The following is a 15,674-nucleotide window of genomic DNA, read 5'->3' on the forward strand; positions in this document are numbered from 1 at the left end:
ATAATATTAGGGGTGCATATGGTAAACCTCCATTTGTAATATCAATGGTATTTTTAGCTGAGATAGTAACAGTTTTAATTTATTTTATTTTTTTTATGGCAAAACCATTATAAACTCACACACATACATAAGTGGAGGTACCGGGGTTCGAACCCCGATCATGACATCCGGCCTAACAATTTCGGCATTTTGCCAGTTGAGCTAGGACTTCTGGATTTTTTTGTAGAAGTTTTAAAAATTGTTATTAATTATATTTTAAATCCACTTCATTATGTGTAAGTTACATTAGGTTATATATTTTTTTGTTTAATATCACTATTATGTTCATTACTAATAATATCAACGTTACTTCCTAAAAAAAAATTAATATAACCATTATGACATCAGCTGTTACTAATATATCACCATTATGACATCACACTACCAGCTCATTCTACAAAGTCTATGTTACTATATCACCATTTTGATAAATATTTAAACCTAAGATTGTTTGTAACTCCAATATGTAATTTTCTTTCGCGTTTTCTTGAAAGCAAAGTAAGATATGAATCCTATAATCTGGCAATTCGAAGTATTAATAATAAAGCATAAACTTTTGTGTATAATGTCATTTATTCAAGTGAGAATTAGGAAGACCTGAGTTTAGTTAGAATGATCAATGCTAATTTTCTTAAATAGTGAAATTATTTGTTGAGATTAACTCAATATACTTTGTTTTTTTTTTTTTTTTGTACAAAAGAGGGCCTGAGGCCCAAGAAAGAGAACAAAAAAAAAACTAAATCACACACAGATTTTTAGGCATGCAAGCCCTAGAAATATCATCATAAATGATTCTTTGAAGTTCACTAGGTGAAGTCTCCAAAACTACTAAATTCCAAGAATCCAAGAATATGCTAAAATTTGCCAGCCAGTCAACACATATGTTGCCTTCCCGCCAAGTGTGAATAACTTGAGTATGCCAATCTCACTGAAGGATCTCCTGAATACGTCGAACCAGAGAAGGGATGGTTCCATTGATCTTGCAATTGTTAGTAACCATATCAATAAGCACTTTTGAGTCACTCTCAACAATCACGTGAGATAAACCCTCACTCCAAGCCATATCAAGCCCCAAATAAAGACCCCACATCTCAGCATGCAGAGCATCGCAAGCTCCAATTTTGCGATTAAATCCCTTGATCCATCTTCCATCAGATTGACGTAAAATTCTGCCACACTCAGCAAGCTCCCCTTTACCTTTGCACGCTCCATCACAATTGAGTTTCACCCAACCATTTGAAGGTCTCTTCCGTCCAATATACACAGTTTTCCTTTGATGAGGATTGTTTTTCAATTGATCTTGAGAGACTTCTTCAATGGACATGATGAACTTTTGGATTATCCGGTCTTTGGAATCCTTCTTCAAAAATAGCTTTGTTTCTCCATGTCGACAAATGCCAACAGGTAGTCATGAACGTTGTCTGCCACCTAGAGTTGATAACTCCATTCCATCTTTTGCCGAGGCTTTTAAAAACACATTCCCTGCAATTAACAAAGGACAAGAAATTAGTTATAAAATCTGGAGACACAAGTCTAGTCCATACCTGAGATGCATGCCTGCAATCACGAAGCACATGAATAACGGTCTCATTTGCATTCCCACAACAAGGACAAGTAGGCGAAATTCCTATCCCCCACCTACTTCGACGGTAGTTAGTAAGAATACGACCATGAGCCACTAACCACATGAAAATTTGAATAAGATGAGGACCCCTCCATCTCCAAAGAACTTTCCAATCCCCCTCCACATTGGATTGGTTACAAAGAAGCAAATTGTATGCACTTTTAACAGAGAACTTTGTTTCTTTAACTTGTATAATTATCTTTTTTTTTTGTCATTCGAGTTAAATTCTGGAATAATTTAACATTGAAGCATTCCTAAAGGATTGCTCAAACAATGAAGATCTTTTATGATATTGCAGTAATTAAAAGAATGTGAAACTCAAATGAAAATTGTGTAATTGTTGATGCTATGTGATATACACATATACTAGTAATATTTGTTTTTTTTCTTCTTTCCTCCAATCTAGTGTCAGATAACTAGTTAAGTAAAAAGATTTTACAGTTATAAGCATGAAATGTATGAAGCGCTTGAGATTCATTTCTACTATTAGATTTTTCAAGAGGGACATTCATTTTGATTGATGAATTACCAACTGATATTTAGTTTGCTTATAGGTCCAAAACAAAAAATCTTCAAATTATAAGGACAAAATCCAAAAAAAATATTTTATAGGGGATAAAACCAAAAATAACATATATTACATGTGGTAAAACACTATTAACCATTAATTTTATAAGGAAAACTACTCCATAATTTTACCGAGACCTATTCATGTGTCTTATGGCAAAATTTACTTGATCCCTTTCTAACCCCTTTAAGTTATATGGTGTTCACACCACGTCTTAGACTTATCACCTTAGTGATAGTACATGATATGCAATAACAGTGAACAAATTATCTTTAAGTTTGCTCAAATTTTTCAATTCCCTATGATCATAATCTTCCTTACTTTCCAAATTCAAGAAAAAACTTGAGAAATTCATTTTTCAAAAGAAATTGTTCAAAATTCAATTTGTAAATTGTATCTAGCATAAATTACACCTTAGTTTGGTCATCTTAACTGCGGCCGGATTTGCGAATTTGTGGGCTTAAGCGGGTCACTCTCAACCACCGTTAGGAATGTACATCGGGTCTTATGCAGTGAAGGGCAACTACATGATTTACGCTTGCAGAAAAAATCATTTTTCAAAACAAAACTTAAGCTTTGTTATCCAGGATGTTGTCATTCCCCATTCTCAGCATGATTCCCTGGGCGGTCGTCCCACTAAACCCTAGTTAGAATATGAAAACAACAAAAAACTACAGAACGACAATTAATTCTCTATTTGGATCACTTCTAGACTTGATTCACCGGCCGAATTGAACCGACCAGCTCTGATAACAAATATAACATCACACATTAAGATTAAGAAAATTTGTTGATCGACTTACACAAGTGAATATAGATCTTCATTTAATATAAAATGTTTTAGAATATGTCGAAAAAATCTTATTAAACAATGAAAATATTTAAAAGAATATGCTTGTAACATTTAAATTAAGCTTTAACTTAACGCATTGAACGGGTGACGGGTATTTAATTATAAACATCGGTCCCTCAATGAGTACTACTGGTACCTGTAAAGGAAACAACAACATGGAATGACATATAGTATTATCTCAGCGAGTTCTCAAAGAGGGGTGCAACGTAGCTTGTACTTTGAAATCATCAGTTAAAAAAATATCATCTACCCAAACATGATGACAATTGGCTTTTTCGAAAACGGGACCAAAAATTTATTTTCTTGAAAGTAGGAGAACAAAAAGTGCATTTAAGTTTTTCCATTTTAATGTTAATTGTCTAAAAATCATAAATATATTGCACATTGGTCCTTTTCATCTTCCGTGTCTTCCTCTTTGAGGACAAGAAGCAACAACTTATCACCATATATTTTTTTTAATTGCACTTTTAACCCTCAAAGTATTACAATTATACGATTTGGCCTCCTATTTACTTTTTCAGCGATTTTGGTCTCTGTTACGTTCTTCTTTCCTTTTGTGATTCGATGGTACCCCTCAATGTGTGTGTTAAGTTAACATCATTTATTGAGATGTCATCCATATCTTTTGTATATCCAACATTAAACATGTTCATACTACCCGTAAAAAAAAATTAAACATGTTCATACTCATCATATTTCCAACGTCTTAGAGGTTTCGGTTTAGATGTAGTGTCACGATCTCTTGATAATACAAATCATTAATTCTTTGTTGCTCCTGATGCTCAAACATCCTAACAAGTGGTATATCAAAGCCTTAGTTCGGCTTGGTGGGGGAGCGAGAGTGGAGTCATTCACACTTGATGGAGATATTGTTGTTATTCAAGTGTAAATTAATGGTTTTCTCACATCGATTGTAATTGTGTACAATGTTTGATATACAAATGTGTCTCATATTTATAATTCATTGTAATTTAATTTCAATCATCACCGACACCCCTCTCCAACAAAAACATTGTAAGTGAATGGAGAAAGATGATAAGAAAAAATAGAAGGTAATTAGGAGAGAAGAAAGATGACGTAGAAAAAAGATGAAGAAAAGTTGTGATGATTGATTATTATTATATTGATATAATTTGAATCGCTATTTTCAATTTAATAACACATGGAAGATCTCCTTAATTGTTTTATTGTTGATAACTTTTTGTTTCCATCTCAATGTGCACAAGTGAAATTGCACATGTCTTTATATTATTAGACAATAAAGTCATAAGTATAAGGTCCTCAAGAGCATAACAAATAAGTAAATTAGGAGTTCAAACTTCAAATTCCCTGTTTATTCATCTTAAAGTTGAAATTATAGCTTGGTTACTTGGCGAAAGAAAAATTTATAAGTCTAAGAATGAACGACCATGCTACTAATTAAAATTAAACTTCCTTGATATATTTCATTACATTCTTAATTATTGTAAACATCAAGTATAGAAAATTTAATATCTTTTGAGAAAAATCTTAAACCATTTTGCAGACAGCTTTTGATGTCTTGTCAAACCATTTTTGTAATCCACAAAATTGATGCCAAAGCGCACTGTATAACCCGATGACCATTCAAAATTGTCGAGCAATGACCATGCAAAATATCCTTTTATATTTACGCCGTTCCTAATAAAACAAAGCAAAAATTAAATCATGTATGAGAAAGCAACTATACTTATCTAACTACTCTCAGAAACCTTTAGAGCCAAAAAAATTAAATGTATAATAACTATTCACTTACTTGATTGCAGATCGAATATAAAAGAGATGACGATGATAATAGTCAATTCTATAAGTGTCCATAAGAGCTTCCTCTAGTGATAATGTTGGATCATTGAACTCATCAATACCTAAAAATTAAGTTTTCAAAAAAGATTGTGATCAGATATATGCTAGACTAGATAAAAATATCAAACCAAAATTTAGACATAAACATAAACTTTTTCCGCAAAAATCTTATGTACTCTATCTCACACATTTACATTATATAATAACATTAAGGAATAAACAACATGAAGTAAAGTGTGTTCACCATTTTCGGTGATGTAAATCAAAGGATTGTTGTAGACTTTCTTGATATGGAGTAACAATTCTTGAATTCCTTTAGGATAAACATACAACCAATTTGAAGCTGCCTGCAAAAAGATAATTGCAAACATAAACTAGATATGTATATCACTTAAAAAATTATAAAATTATAATTTTGGTATACGTACCCTTGGACCTATTGGAATACCATTACGCTCAGCTTCCATATCAGAAAAACAAAAGAAACATTTTATCAACAAATTCGAAAATATTCATTAATTTAGAGAATTATCAATAATAAAGACATAATAAATAAAGGCATGCTTACTTGTAAGATTGGCATGAGAATCAGTGTTGTAACTACGTCTACCATTTCTAAGTTGCGGTGCATTAGTAGCATAGTTAGAGGTATAATAGTTTAGTCCAAGGAAATCAAATGACCCTTTAAGTAGTCTTGCTTGCTTTTTAGAGAAATTTGGCAATCGTTTTCCAACAAGGGAACGCATGCTTTTTGGATATTTTCCCGTTGTTAGTGGTTCCATGAACCTGTAATCATTGTTACAAATAGAAAAAATAAAAATGCTAGAAAGATGGATTGGTTTTGGAAATAATAGCATGATGATTAGAAATGAATGAATGTATGATCACTTTTTACGGTGATCATGAAGTAACTAATATAACAAAATACAAATTAACGTTTCATGAAAGCTTCTTCAAACTTCTTGTTTTGCACCACTGATAAAGTACCGTTTTGGTTTTTGGGTCAATTGTGAAGCTGAGAAAAAAATGTAAAAAGGGAGGTTGAATTGTGTTGGTTTTTTCAGAAAATATTTGAAGTTATATTCTCTTTGCCTTCAAATTTATTTGTTTGTTTATGCACATGGTCAGAAGAAGACAAATGGTACTATTACAGTTTGATAGCGACCATCGGAAGAAGAAGACAAACTGATTAGAGTCACCCATAAATCAGTTTGTCTTCCATTGTTATATTTTTCTTTCTTTAAAGCTGCATGGAAGGTTTTAAAGAAAATTGTCAGAATGTTTTAATGGGGGTTCGGTTTAGAGAAGAAATCAATTACAGTAATTGGGTAAGTTGGAAAAAGTTGTGCTTATAAAAGGAGGGAGGAAGATGAGCGCTATATTGTATCATCTTATTTATCATACATAGATACAGAGAGGTGGAGGGATATTCCATTAAGACGAAAGTTGGACGACTTTGAGATCAAATTAAAATTGTCAGAATTCAATGAATGTTTGAATATTGTATCTATCTTCATACGACATATAATTGGAACCCTTCAAATTATTGTTCTCCCTTTTGTATGGTAAACATGCTAAAAGAGTGTCTCTTTTAACTTGGCTTGCAACATATTTGAGCATTTTGGTTGGAAATAAACAATTTCCTTTTAACATGAAGGCATCGAATTTGAAGGAGGTGATAAAGAATATTAAAACAATATTAAACTAATTCTAATTAATATTCAACTACATCGATCTAACAAGTATTTCAATATAGATTTAAGCACTTACCATCCAAACATGAAGTCCACGGCCCGCTCAGCAGCATTTTGATCGAATTTGTTGTCGGAAAATGGAATAAACCAATTAGACACCAAGGTTATGCCTATTACACCCTTTTGAGATTCCTGCATATAAATCATTTTTTTGGTTATTAGGTATCTTGAACTTTAAATTAAGTTCTTATCTAAGTTATAACGAACCTGATACTTCTTCTTGTACACATCGACAGCTGCGGCATGAGCAAGAAGTTGGTGATGCGAAACAATGTAAGGTTCTTTCCCTGAATCACCATCGGTGCAATTTGAACTCAACCATTTAGAACATCGACCAGGTGGAAAAAACCCTATTGCATAGCCACCAATGCTATAAGAGTATGGCTCATTGAAAGTAATCCAATACTTCACCCTATCTCCAAACTCTTTGAAACAAAGTTCCGCATAGTCTTGAAAATCATTTCTGAAAATTAGCCATGGATTACGATATTAATGCTTAGTATTGTTGCTTGTTGATTGGTGAATATACAATTTGTTTCAAATACAAAATTAGCCTAATGAAGGTCTTCTTATAAAAGGCTAATTAATATAGATAAATAACATGAAAAACCACTTAACACCTTACTAATATGTATGTAAATATGATTTAGGTAATTTTGTATCACTTACATAATAAGAGGGCTTAAGAAGCCACTATACTCATCCTCTAAAGCTTGAGGAAGATCCCAATGAAATAGAGTTACGAATGGTTGTAGATCTGCAAATATTAATATTCAATTAATTTTCTTTTTATTAATGTTGTATAAAATGTTAAAATGTCTAGTAGTTTTATAAAAATGAAAGTAAACTAAGTATGGACTAACCATTAGTCAACAATTCATTGATGAGGTTGTTGTAATATTTGATTCCTTCTTGGTTTATACCTCCCTTAAGCTTTCCTTCTATTGATAGTTTATCAAAATTGAAAGAAAAAAAAATTAATATGAAACATCAACATAATTAAGTAAAATTAAATAATAACTAGAGTTAATCAATTAAATGTTTAACTCACTTGGGAGGATTCGGGACCAAGAGATTGAGAATCTGTAAGCATCTAAATTCATATTCCTCATGATGCCAACATCTTCCTGTGATAATACAAAACAAAACAAAAAAAAAAAAGATAATAAAAAAAAAAAAAAATTAGTCTATATATATAGTTTACTCATAAAATAATATTTTTTTTCTTAAATGTTTTTTCTTTATTATATATTATATTATATATATAGTTTACTCATTCTAAATCCCACTTGAATCAACTTAGATAATGTACATATTGCTTCATTAGTCTACCCTGTGCAACTCGACGGATTATTATCTGCTGACTGGGAAAAGCCTTGTTTAACTGCACTTTTTATTTTCCAGGGGAAATTGCACAATTTTTCTTATTTGATTGCGAGAATAAAAGGGGAAATATAAAAATGTGCGAAGACAAAAAGTAAGTGAAAAATATAATAGATTTTGTATATGATATCTTAATTTAATTTTTGAAGTTAAACCTCTGGTTCTAGGAAAATAGGCCGCAGCTAATCTGGAGTTTAACCACTTAAGTAAAGTTTTATCAAAAATAGCCCTGATTTTTTTCTTTATAATGTTGACCATGAAATTTAAATTTATAATCTCATTAACCTATTCACAATTTTCATCCGTTAGCCATCGTTCATAATTTTGATCATATATATAGATAGTAGTATAAGTAAGTGTTACCTTATAGCGGTAATATTGATCGACCGCGACATCTCCATTGCTTCTATCTTCTATCTTATCTGCATGTTGCACATTTTTTTATCTTGGATTATTATATTTGACGGAGTGACCAATTATTATTTATGTAGTATACTTTGGGGTAAATCTTGTTACACAACTCCCCGTAGACATAACTTAGTTTATAGGTCATGAAAACAATCCATTATAATATACAGAGATTGGGGTTCGAATCTCAGACACCAAAATAATAGATGTGATAATTTAATGATATGATAGAAAGAGAAAGATAGAGGAAAAATGAATTGTTAGAATGTTCAAATATCATTTGTTGTAAAAATATTATCTAAGACAAAGACAAACTCAAGATATGCCGGATAAAATAATGTTTCTTTTGTTACGAATGATACACACACAACAATGATAAATAAACTACAACTTGTACACTTTATATTAAAAACATAATTTTGTGATAGATATAATTGCTCCTTTCAATAAAACTTACCATTTCTAGTTGTCTTAACTAATGCAATATTACATAGAATAGACAAACTTAATTTAAAAAATGAGGGTGATTTTCCTCTAAAAAAAAGGATGATCTAATATGGAGCATGTCCACATTAATTATTATTTTTTTCCGAGGGAAGGTCAATATTAAATGTCTCCAGAAAATAAAATTATTTATTTTGGACGAAAACATATGTAAACTTTAAATAAAATTAATTTTCAACCCTTTTAAAGAAATCAAATTTTGTCAAAAAAATAATAGATAAAGTTAATGACCAATCTTGATCCAAAAAATAATAATCAAACATTCAATTGTTACTGAAGCAAAATTAGTTTTAACACTCTACATAGACCTTGAATTCAAACACAACAATGGACAAATGAATAACCTGGGTATTTATGAGTATAGGTGTCCCATATACTTGCTCCTCTCCCACCTTCTTTTGCAGCACCTTCATACTGCATAATATGTACCATTGCATCAACCAAATTGTTCAATGAACTTAGTTAAATTGAAACTAGATGGTATTTTAAATATTTTATGAATACTTAAACAATAAATTAATTAATCTCGTGCATTTTGGTCCCGGTAAAACTGAATTGAGATCACTTAAGAAAGTCTCGTGTTCAAATTAATCTCGTGGATTGAAATAATTCGGTGGTCACTAAGATCCTGCGTGGAGATTAATTAGTTATCGACAAAATCACAAAAGATACTTGACTCCAATAAATATAATATATTACTGAAAAAATGAAACATTTACCTGGTATGATGATGATGCTGTCCCAAAAATGAAGCCGGTTGGAAAGCTAGTTCGATTGAGTGAGGAAACATCAAGAATTGGTGAAACAACCTCTGCAAATGATAGTGTGATGAAGAGAGTGAGAATGAAAAGCTCTCTGAATAATGCCATATCATATGATGAAAGATTGATTGACTATTGTGCTTGATGCATAAGATTAATGTGAAAATGTGATTTCTTATAATAATGTACAAAGAAGAAGAAAACAAAAAGGGTTGCTACGCAAGCTACAGCACAGCCTACAGATCAACTTTGGAATTATTGTTATTTTGGTCATTAGCTTTGGCAACATTACCGGTGAAGAAACAGTCAAATAGAGAGCCAAAATTTTCAAAAACAATACGTTTTCAATTTTGGCTCTGTTCACATTTGTTTATTAGTATCTTTGTTTATTTCCCCTTCCTCTCATCTCATGGATTTGAAAAAGCAGGCCAGTTCAGATTCAGAGTGGCTTTCCCAACATTTTACGAGGTATATTTCAATTTTTTATAATAGATTTATGAATTTACCCATATATGTTTGATACGATACCAAATTATTATACACTAAAAATATCTTCTTATTGTAGAAATAATAGATTTTAGGTGAAATTTCAACATTTTGAATAATAATGCACAAACTATAGAGATGCACTCGGACAACACAGTTGATTTTCGCTTACACTTAATTTATTAGCTATGTAGAATAATATATTATTTTTGGGATCTTTAAGCAAGTGGTCAAAAATTTGATAAATTACTCTTGTGTATGAAGAAAATTTGATTAAAAGTTGAGATCCACCATGTGTTTCTCGTATATTCTCTAACGGAAACTAATCGTTGTTAAACGGCTATCATATCTACAACATGGTAAGTTTGCTAACAAAAACAACTTTTTGTTTATGATCACAACTTTTAACGTTTAGAAACTATCTGCTGAAATAACATCTCTCTCTCTCTCTCTCTCTCTCTCTCTCTCTCTATATATATATATATATATATATATATATATATATTAGAATAATATTTGGGCTCAAATTGCTAGGCTTGACACTATGATCAGGGTTCAAACCTGGACATTTCACTTATATATGTGTGAGTTTATAATAGTTTTGTTATTTCGTCGTCTATCTAAAAAGAAAACTACTCTTTTCCCATTCAATTTTGCTCATTTCCACTTCAAACTCCCGAAAATAACCCCAACGTAAGTTAGCTTGCGTTCGGTGTATCCAACATGACTACGTGAGTTAACTCACGTTCACGTTGAATATTAGCGTGAATTAACGTTCGCTGAACCCCAACATGAGTTAACTCACCTTGGATTGCATTCAAACATATTACATAAAGGCAATGTTTTTTGTGTGAGTTAATCATACATCACCAATTTTCAATATTGCTGTTCAGGTGAAGACTTCTTTTTCAATTTTCCTTCTGTTCTATTCAAAGGAGATTATCATAACATGCATTTGATACATTACTATGTTGACTGTTGACTAATTCAAATGTACCACACACTGTATCTTCCCACATGACACTATTGATGCTCCCTCTGTAGTATTTCTTTGTCTCTGAAGATTACTTGCATGAAACTAGTAAAGCATATTCCACTTTCCTTTTCCACATGTCAAGCCATATATGCCTTCACTTCAAACACTAATGCTTATGCTTCCTTCCTCTAGCTACACTCACTTGTGAATACTTATCTGCTTTTTATCATTCATATTCATAAGTAACATCAATTATAATATAGTGTTCACACATGTGTTTTCTTCTTTATTTATTACTTTTTAAAACTCTTTAGTCATTTTTCAATGCATAATTTGATATGTGTTTGATGAATGAATGGGCTAATAATGTGAGCATAGGGAGAAAAGATAGAACTAGTGTGTAGCTAGGGAGGAATTTGATTAAAGCATTGTGTTTTGACTTAACACTTCAGAACCAGTTAAAAGCCTATTTTCATTATGTTATGCATTTATGTAATATATTTGAATGCAAACACTCACGTTGAGATTATTTTAGGAAATTTGAGGTGGGAATGAGCAAAATTGAATGGGAAAAGGAAAAGAGCAGTTTTCCTGCAAACTTGTGTTTGTTTCCCTTTTTGTCCAATGAAAGATAGGTCCAATCTAATGTAAAATAAGATTAAGTAACCCAAAGGTATTATTAAGGCACTAGAGAGTGGAACAAAATGTCCCTTCAAATAACCTCTAACAGATCAAGTACAAGAACACCAGTTTTCATTTCACATGCAAACATGGATGCAAAATTGTTTTTTCCCAAGGAGAAAAATCAAGACATAAGCAAAATAGTAGTGTGTTAAGTCCTAGAGTTTGAATCTTATGCAGCAACTGCAGAGCCGTTGGATCTATATCATGATCCATCGGATGTGCAGCTGTTGCGTATGTTCCAAATTATAAATCTTTCTAATGAAGTACCATTTGAAGTGCATTTCTTTCATACTTGAAAAATTACTTAATAAGCACATACTCATGATGTCATTTGAATTTTCCTTTTATCATAAGGTTACTTTAAGATTATTCTTTGGGTGTGGGGGCTCACAGCAGGTACTGCAAAAGATAAATTCAACAGCACAAAAGTCCAAATAGGTTTAGAGATATGTGAGAATAATAAAAGTAATACAGAAAACAAGGTCAAGACTGGAGTAATTCTCTGTAAATCACAGTCTAACTTCTTGTTAGAACCAAAGGGGCATCATTTATTTTCATGTGACCTTGGATGACAGAAGAGGAAGCATTAAAGAAATGGTCATAACTGATAGCAATTAAGAGTGTAAAAAATATTTATCAACCTCAAATTAAGTTGAAAGTCAATGTAAAAAATATTTAAATTCAAATGGTTGTAGCATCAGTATTGTCAATCGTGTCTCGTAGAAAATAATGGTCTGTTCAAATTGCGCTACACTGCAGACCTGTAGTGCTGCTATTTGACAACATTTTGTAATTACTAGCGTATGGCAGAACTACAACGATTTGTTCAAATTCGGCCGCACTATAGTCTCTATTTGACAACACTGTATAGCGTTATAAATCGACAGCTAAATTCTAAAATTCATGATTTGCATTAGAAAAAAAAAATGAGAGTTAATGTTAGGGAATCACCAAATGGAAACCCTCAAACTAGTCCCACCAAATCAATAAGGAAAATAAAAATAAGGACAAAGAAGCAAAAACAGGTAAATAAAATTAAAGAAATCAAAGATTTCTAGGCCTCAGTTCCTATATCATATCTTAGCCGGTAATATGAAAAAGGAAGAAAGTTGTTGTTGCACAATCTTCATTAATCTTCTTACTGGCACTGAACACCAGCTTCAGCAGCTCTACGAGGCGTGCTTTTGCGTCTGCTTCCATTATGCCTAAATCCATTGGATTTCGCGGACTCCTCTGTGCTTGATCGGCTTCCAACGCCATTTTCTTCCTCAGCTGAATCTAACTTCTCTTTTACCTGTGAGTTTCTTTTCCTTTTCCTTGCAAGTTCTGCTGCTGTAGGACTTTTCATCTCTTTGTTAGTTACTCCATTCTTAACATTCTCACTGTCATCTATTTTCTCAACTTCTTCGTCAAAGTCGTCCTTTACCGGTTTCTGTGGTCTGCCTCTTTTCTTCTGTATTGGAACCTTTTCATCTTCACCACTTACAGTGTCGTCATGGTTAGTAACAGTTGGCTTTTTACCCTTTCCTCTACCTCTACCCATGATATCTTAAAATATCTGAAAAAGCCGCGTTCATGCAAACAAGGGTCTCTGCACGAGAAGGGACGTGATAAACAATCAAAAATAAGAATACACATAATAAACCGTGTAGACAAATATTCTAAATTAGCATAAATATAAACAAGCTGGATTAGTTCCATCAAGAGAGACGGAGAGGTAAAGCTAAGAATCCCACAAAGTAGGGTTATCGAACGTGGAAAATGGTGATCTGTTCATATTATGCTATGCTACGGTGCCGCCATATCAGCTACTTGACAACAATTTGTATTAAATAACGTATCACAAAACAAAAGTGATCAGTTCAGATTCTGCTGCGCTACAACGTTACAGCGCCGCAATAGCAGCTATTTGACAACAATTTGTATTAAATAACGTATCACAGAACAAAAGTGATTGGTTCAGATTTTGCTGCGCTACAACGTTACAGCGCCGCAATAGCAGCTATTTGACAATGTGTTGTACTGAATAGTGTATAGCAAAATACTCACGATTGGTTCAAACAAATGATAAATTTAGCAGTATTGAATAAAAAAATAACTAGCACAAACATATACTTATAAGCCTCTTCTTTAGTATTATAAAATGAAAACATGATCTGAAAAACCATAGCTATGAATGTACTTATTTATGGACAAAAGAACCCTAATTGAGAAAAATTACTATCCCTAATTCAATTTTCATAGAGAAAGAAAGCAACTTTTCCTTCCCAATCATACTTGCACACTTATTTCCACCTAGAGTATACCAGCAAACTCTGCATTTTTTTCCTTCAAGTTTTGATTTTTCATTGAGAGAATCAACCAAAACAAAGTATTTTTTTATTTCAATTCAATTACAATAAAAATAAAAATAAATAAAAATTAAACTTTAGCTTAAACTTTAAAAGGGTAAACAAATAGCCAAAACTTGTACCCATAAAAAGAATTATCAATTCAATGAAAAAACAAAGCAGTTGAGAAATCATGAACAAAATAAGCATCACTGAAAGATCCAGAATAAAGCATATAATAAAATTAGAAAGAACTGATAATAATAAAAAAAAAAATGTTAAACTTTGAAAAACCCATAAATCAAAAAACATTGAGGACAAACCCTTATATTATAATCCAAATTCAACTAAAAGAAAAATATAGAGAAAGAGAGAAATACTAACCAGAAATGAAGATAAGTTGTTGTTGATGTGATATATGAGATAATGGAATCTGGTAAAGCACTCAAAAGAACTCTATAATAAACAACAAAAAACAGCAATAGAGTTATTATTTATTTCAAATAGTGAAATTACCACAAAACAAAAAAGAAGCTGAGAAACATAAGTAAATTTGATAAACAAATAGAAAGAAAGAATGATCTGATGAAAAAACAGAATACCTAGATGGTGATGAAACAATAAGATTGATGTGTTTTTGTTTCAATACCTAGATGGTTTGTAAGAAACAAAGGGCAAAATGAAACAGAGGCGAAACGAAGTAGGGATTACAGAAAGCGTGAAATGAATAGATATTTGTCTATTGGCTCTAACACTGTCACTCTGTTCTGTTGTACATACACCAAGCTATATTTTTTATTTTTTTATTTCTTGGATTATATTTGTATTTATTTATTTATTTATATCCATAAAAAGTTACTCATCAGAAATTTGACTTTTGCTAATATTTTTTATAAGTGATTTGTTATTTGTAAGTATCTTTATAAGTGAAGTTATGTTTTTGATCCGTATATACTTTCCTTGGCGTTCGTTGAGCTTAAAATACATTCAAAATCCAACTTATATCTAAATTTTACACTTTCGTTTAATAATGTGTTGTCACGTCAAATAATAAATAAAAAATTTGTGAGTTATCATATTCATTAATTGATATATACATGTCTTTATTTCAAAAAAAAATATACATGTTAAATAATTTTCAAGTGATGATGTATACTAACTTTTTTTTAAGAGACTGCGTATACTAATTAAATTATTAAAAAGAAATGTTTGCATTTATTTGTGTATGTGTAAAAACGTGAAGAAAATTAAATTGAGAAAAGGTAGTTTAGTAAATGTGACGTGGATTGATGTTAGAAGAAACCGTGAACAGCTACTTATACGCGTAACGGTTAAATGTTGGGTTATATTTGAGGTATGTATGTTGTGTTTACGTGTGGGGCCTGGATCTTAGATGCAGATTGCATGTACTTTACTTTGTGTCTCCTAACTCAGATACCCCGGAAACCTAGGTACTTGACTTCAACATTCACTACTAACCTAA

General features: G+C 31.6%; 2 protein-coding genes across 3 annotated transcripts; both read right to left on the reverse strand.

Annotated features, from left to right (window-relative positions):
• Positions 1-4,472: 4,472 nt before the first annotated feature.
• On the reverse strand, positions 4,473-9,873 carry LOC11436330 (beta-glucosidase 12). Its single transcript, XM_003597434.4, has 13 exons — positions 9,674-9,873; positions 9,299-9,368; positions 8,406-8,464; positions 7,711-7,786; positions 7,523-7,600; positions 7,329-7,416; positions 6,867-7,122; positions 6,676-6,791; positions 5,474-5,691; positions 5,334-5,365; positions 5,150-5,252; positions 4,859-4,967; positions 4,473-4,743 (listed from the first exon to the last, which is right to left on the reverse strand). Exons 1-13 carry the CDS (start codon positions 9,821-9,823, stop codon positions 4,572-4,574), a joined length of 1,527 nt encoding a protein of 508 aa, XP_003597482.1. The 5' UTR covers positions 9,824-9,873; the 3' UTR covers positions 4,473-4,571.
• A 2,876-nt stretch (positions 9,874-12,749) lies between these two features.
• On the reverse strand, positions 12,750-15,003 carry LOC11436331 (uncharacterized). 2 transcript variants are annotated; one of them, XM_003597437.4, is made up of 3 exons: positions 14,794-15,003; positions 14,576-14,647; positions 12,750-13,452 (listed from the first exon to the last, which is right to left on the reverse strand). In XM_003597437.4, exon 3 carries the CDS (start codon positions 13,402-13,404, stop codon positions 13,000-13,002), a length of 405 nt encoding a protein of 134 aa, XP_003597485.1. In that variant the 5' UTR covers positions 13,405-13,452; positions 14,576-14,647; positions 14,794-15,003; the 3' UTR covers positions 12,750-12,999. The 2 variants fall into 2 exon arrangements, with proteins under 2 accessions (XP_003597485.1, XP_024631592.1); XM_024775824.2 differs by having other exon boundaries at positions 14,841-14,941.
• Between the last annotated feature and the right edge of the window lie 671 nt (positions 15,004-15,674).

This window comes from Medicago truncatula, chromosome 2 (assembly GCF_003473485.1).
Source record: "Medicago truncatula cultivar Jemalong A17 chromosome 2, MtrunA17r5.0-ANR, whole genome shotgun sequence".
Taxonomy (NCBI): Eukaryota; Viridiplantae; Streptophyta; class Magnoliopsida; order Fabales; family Fabaceae; genus Medicago; species Medicago truncatula.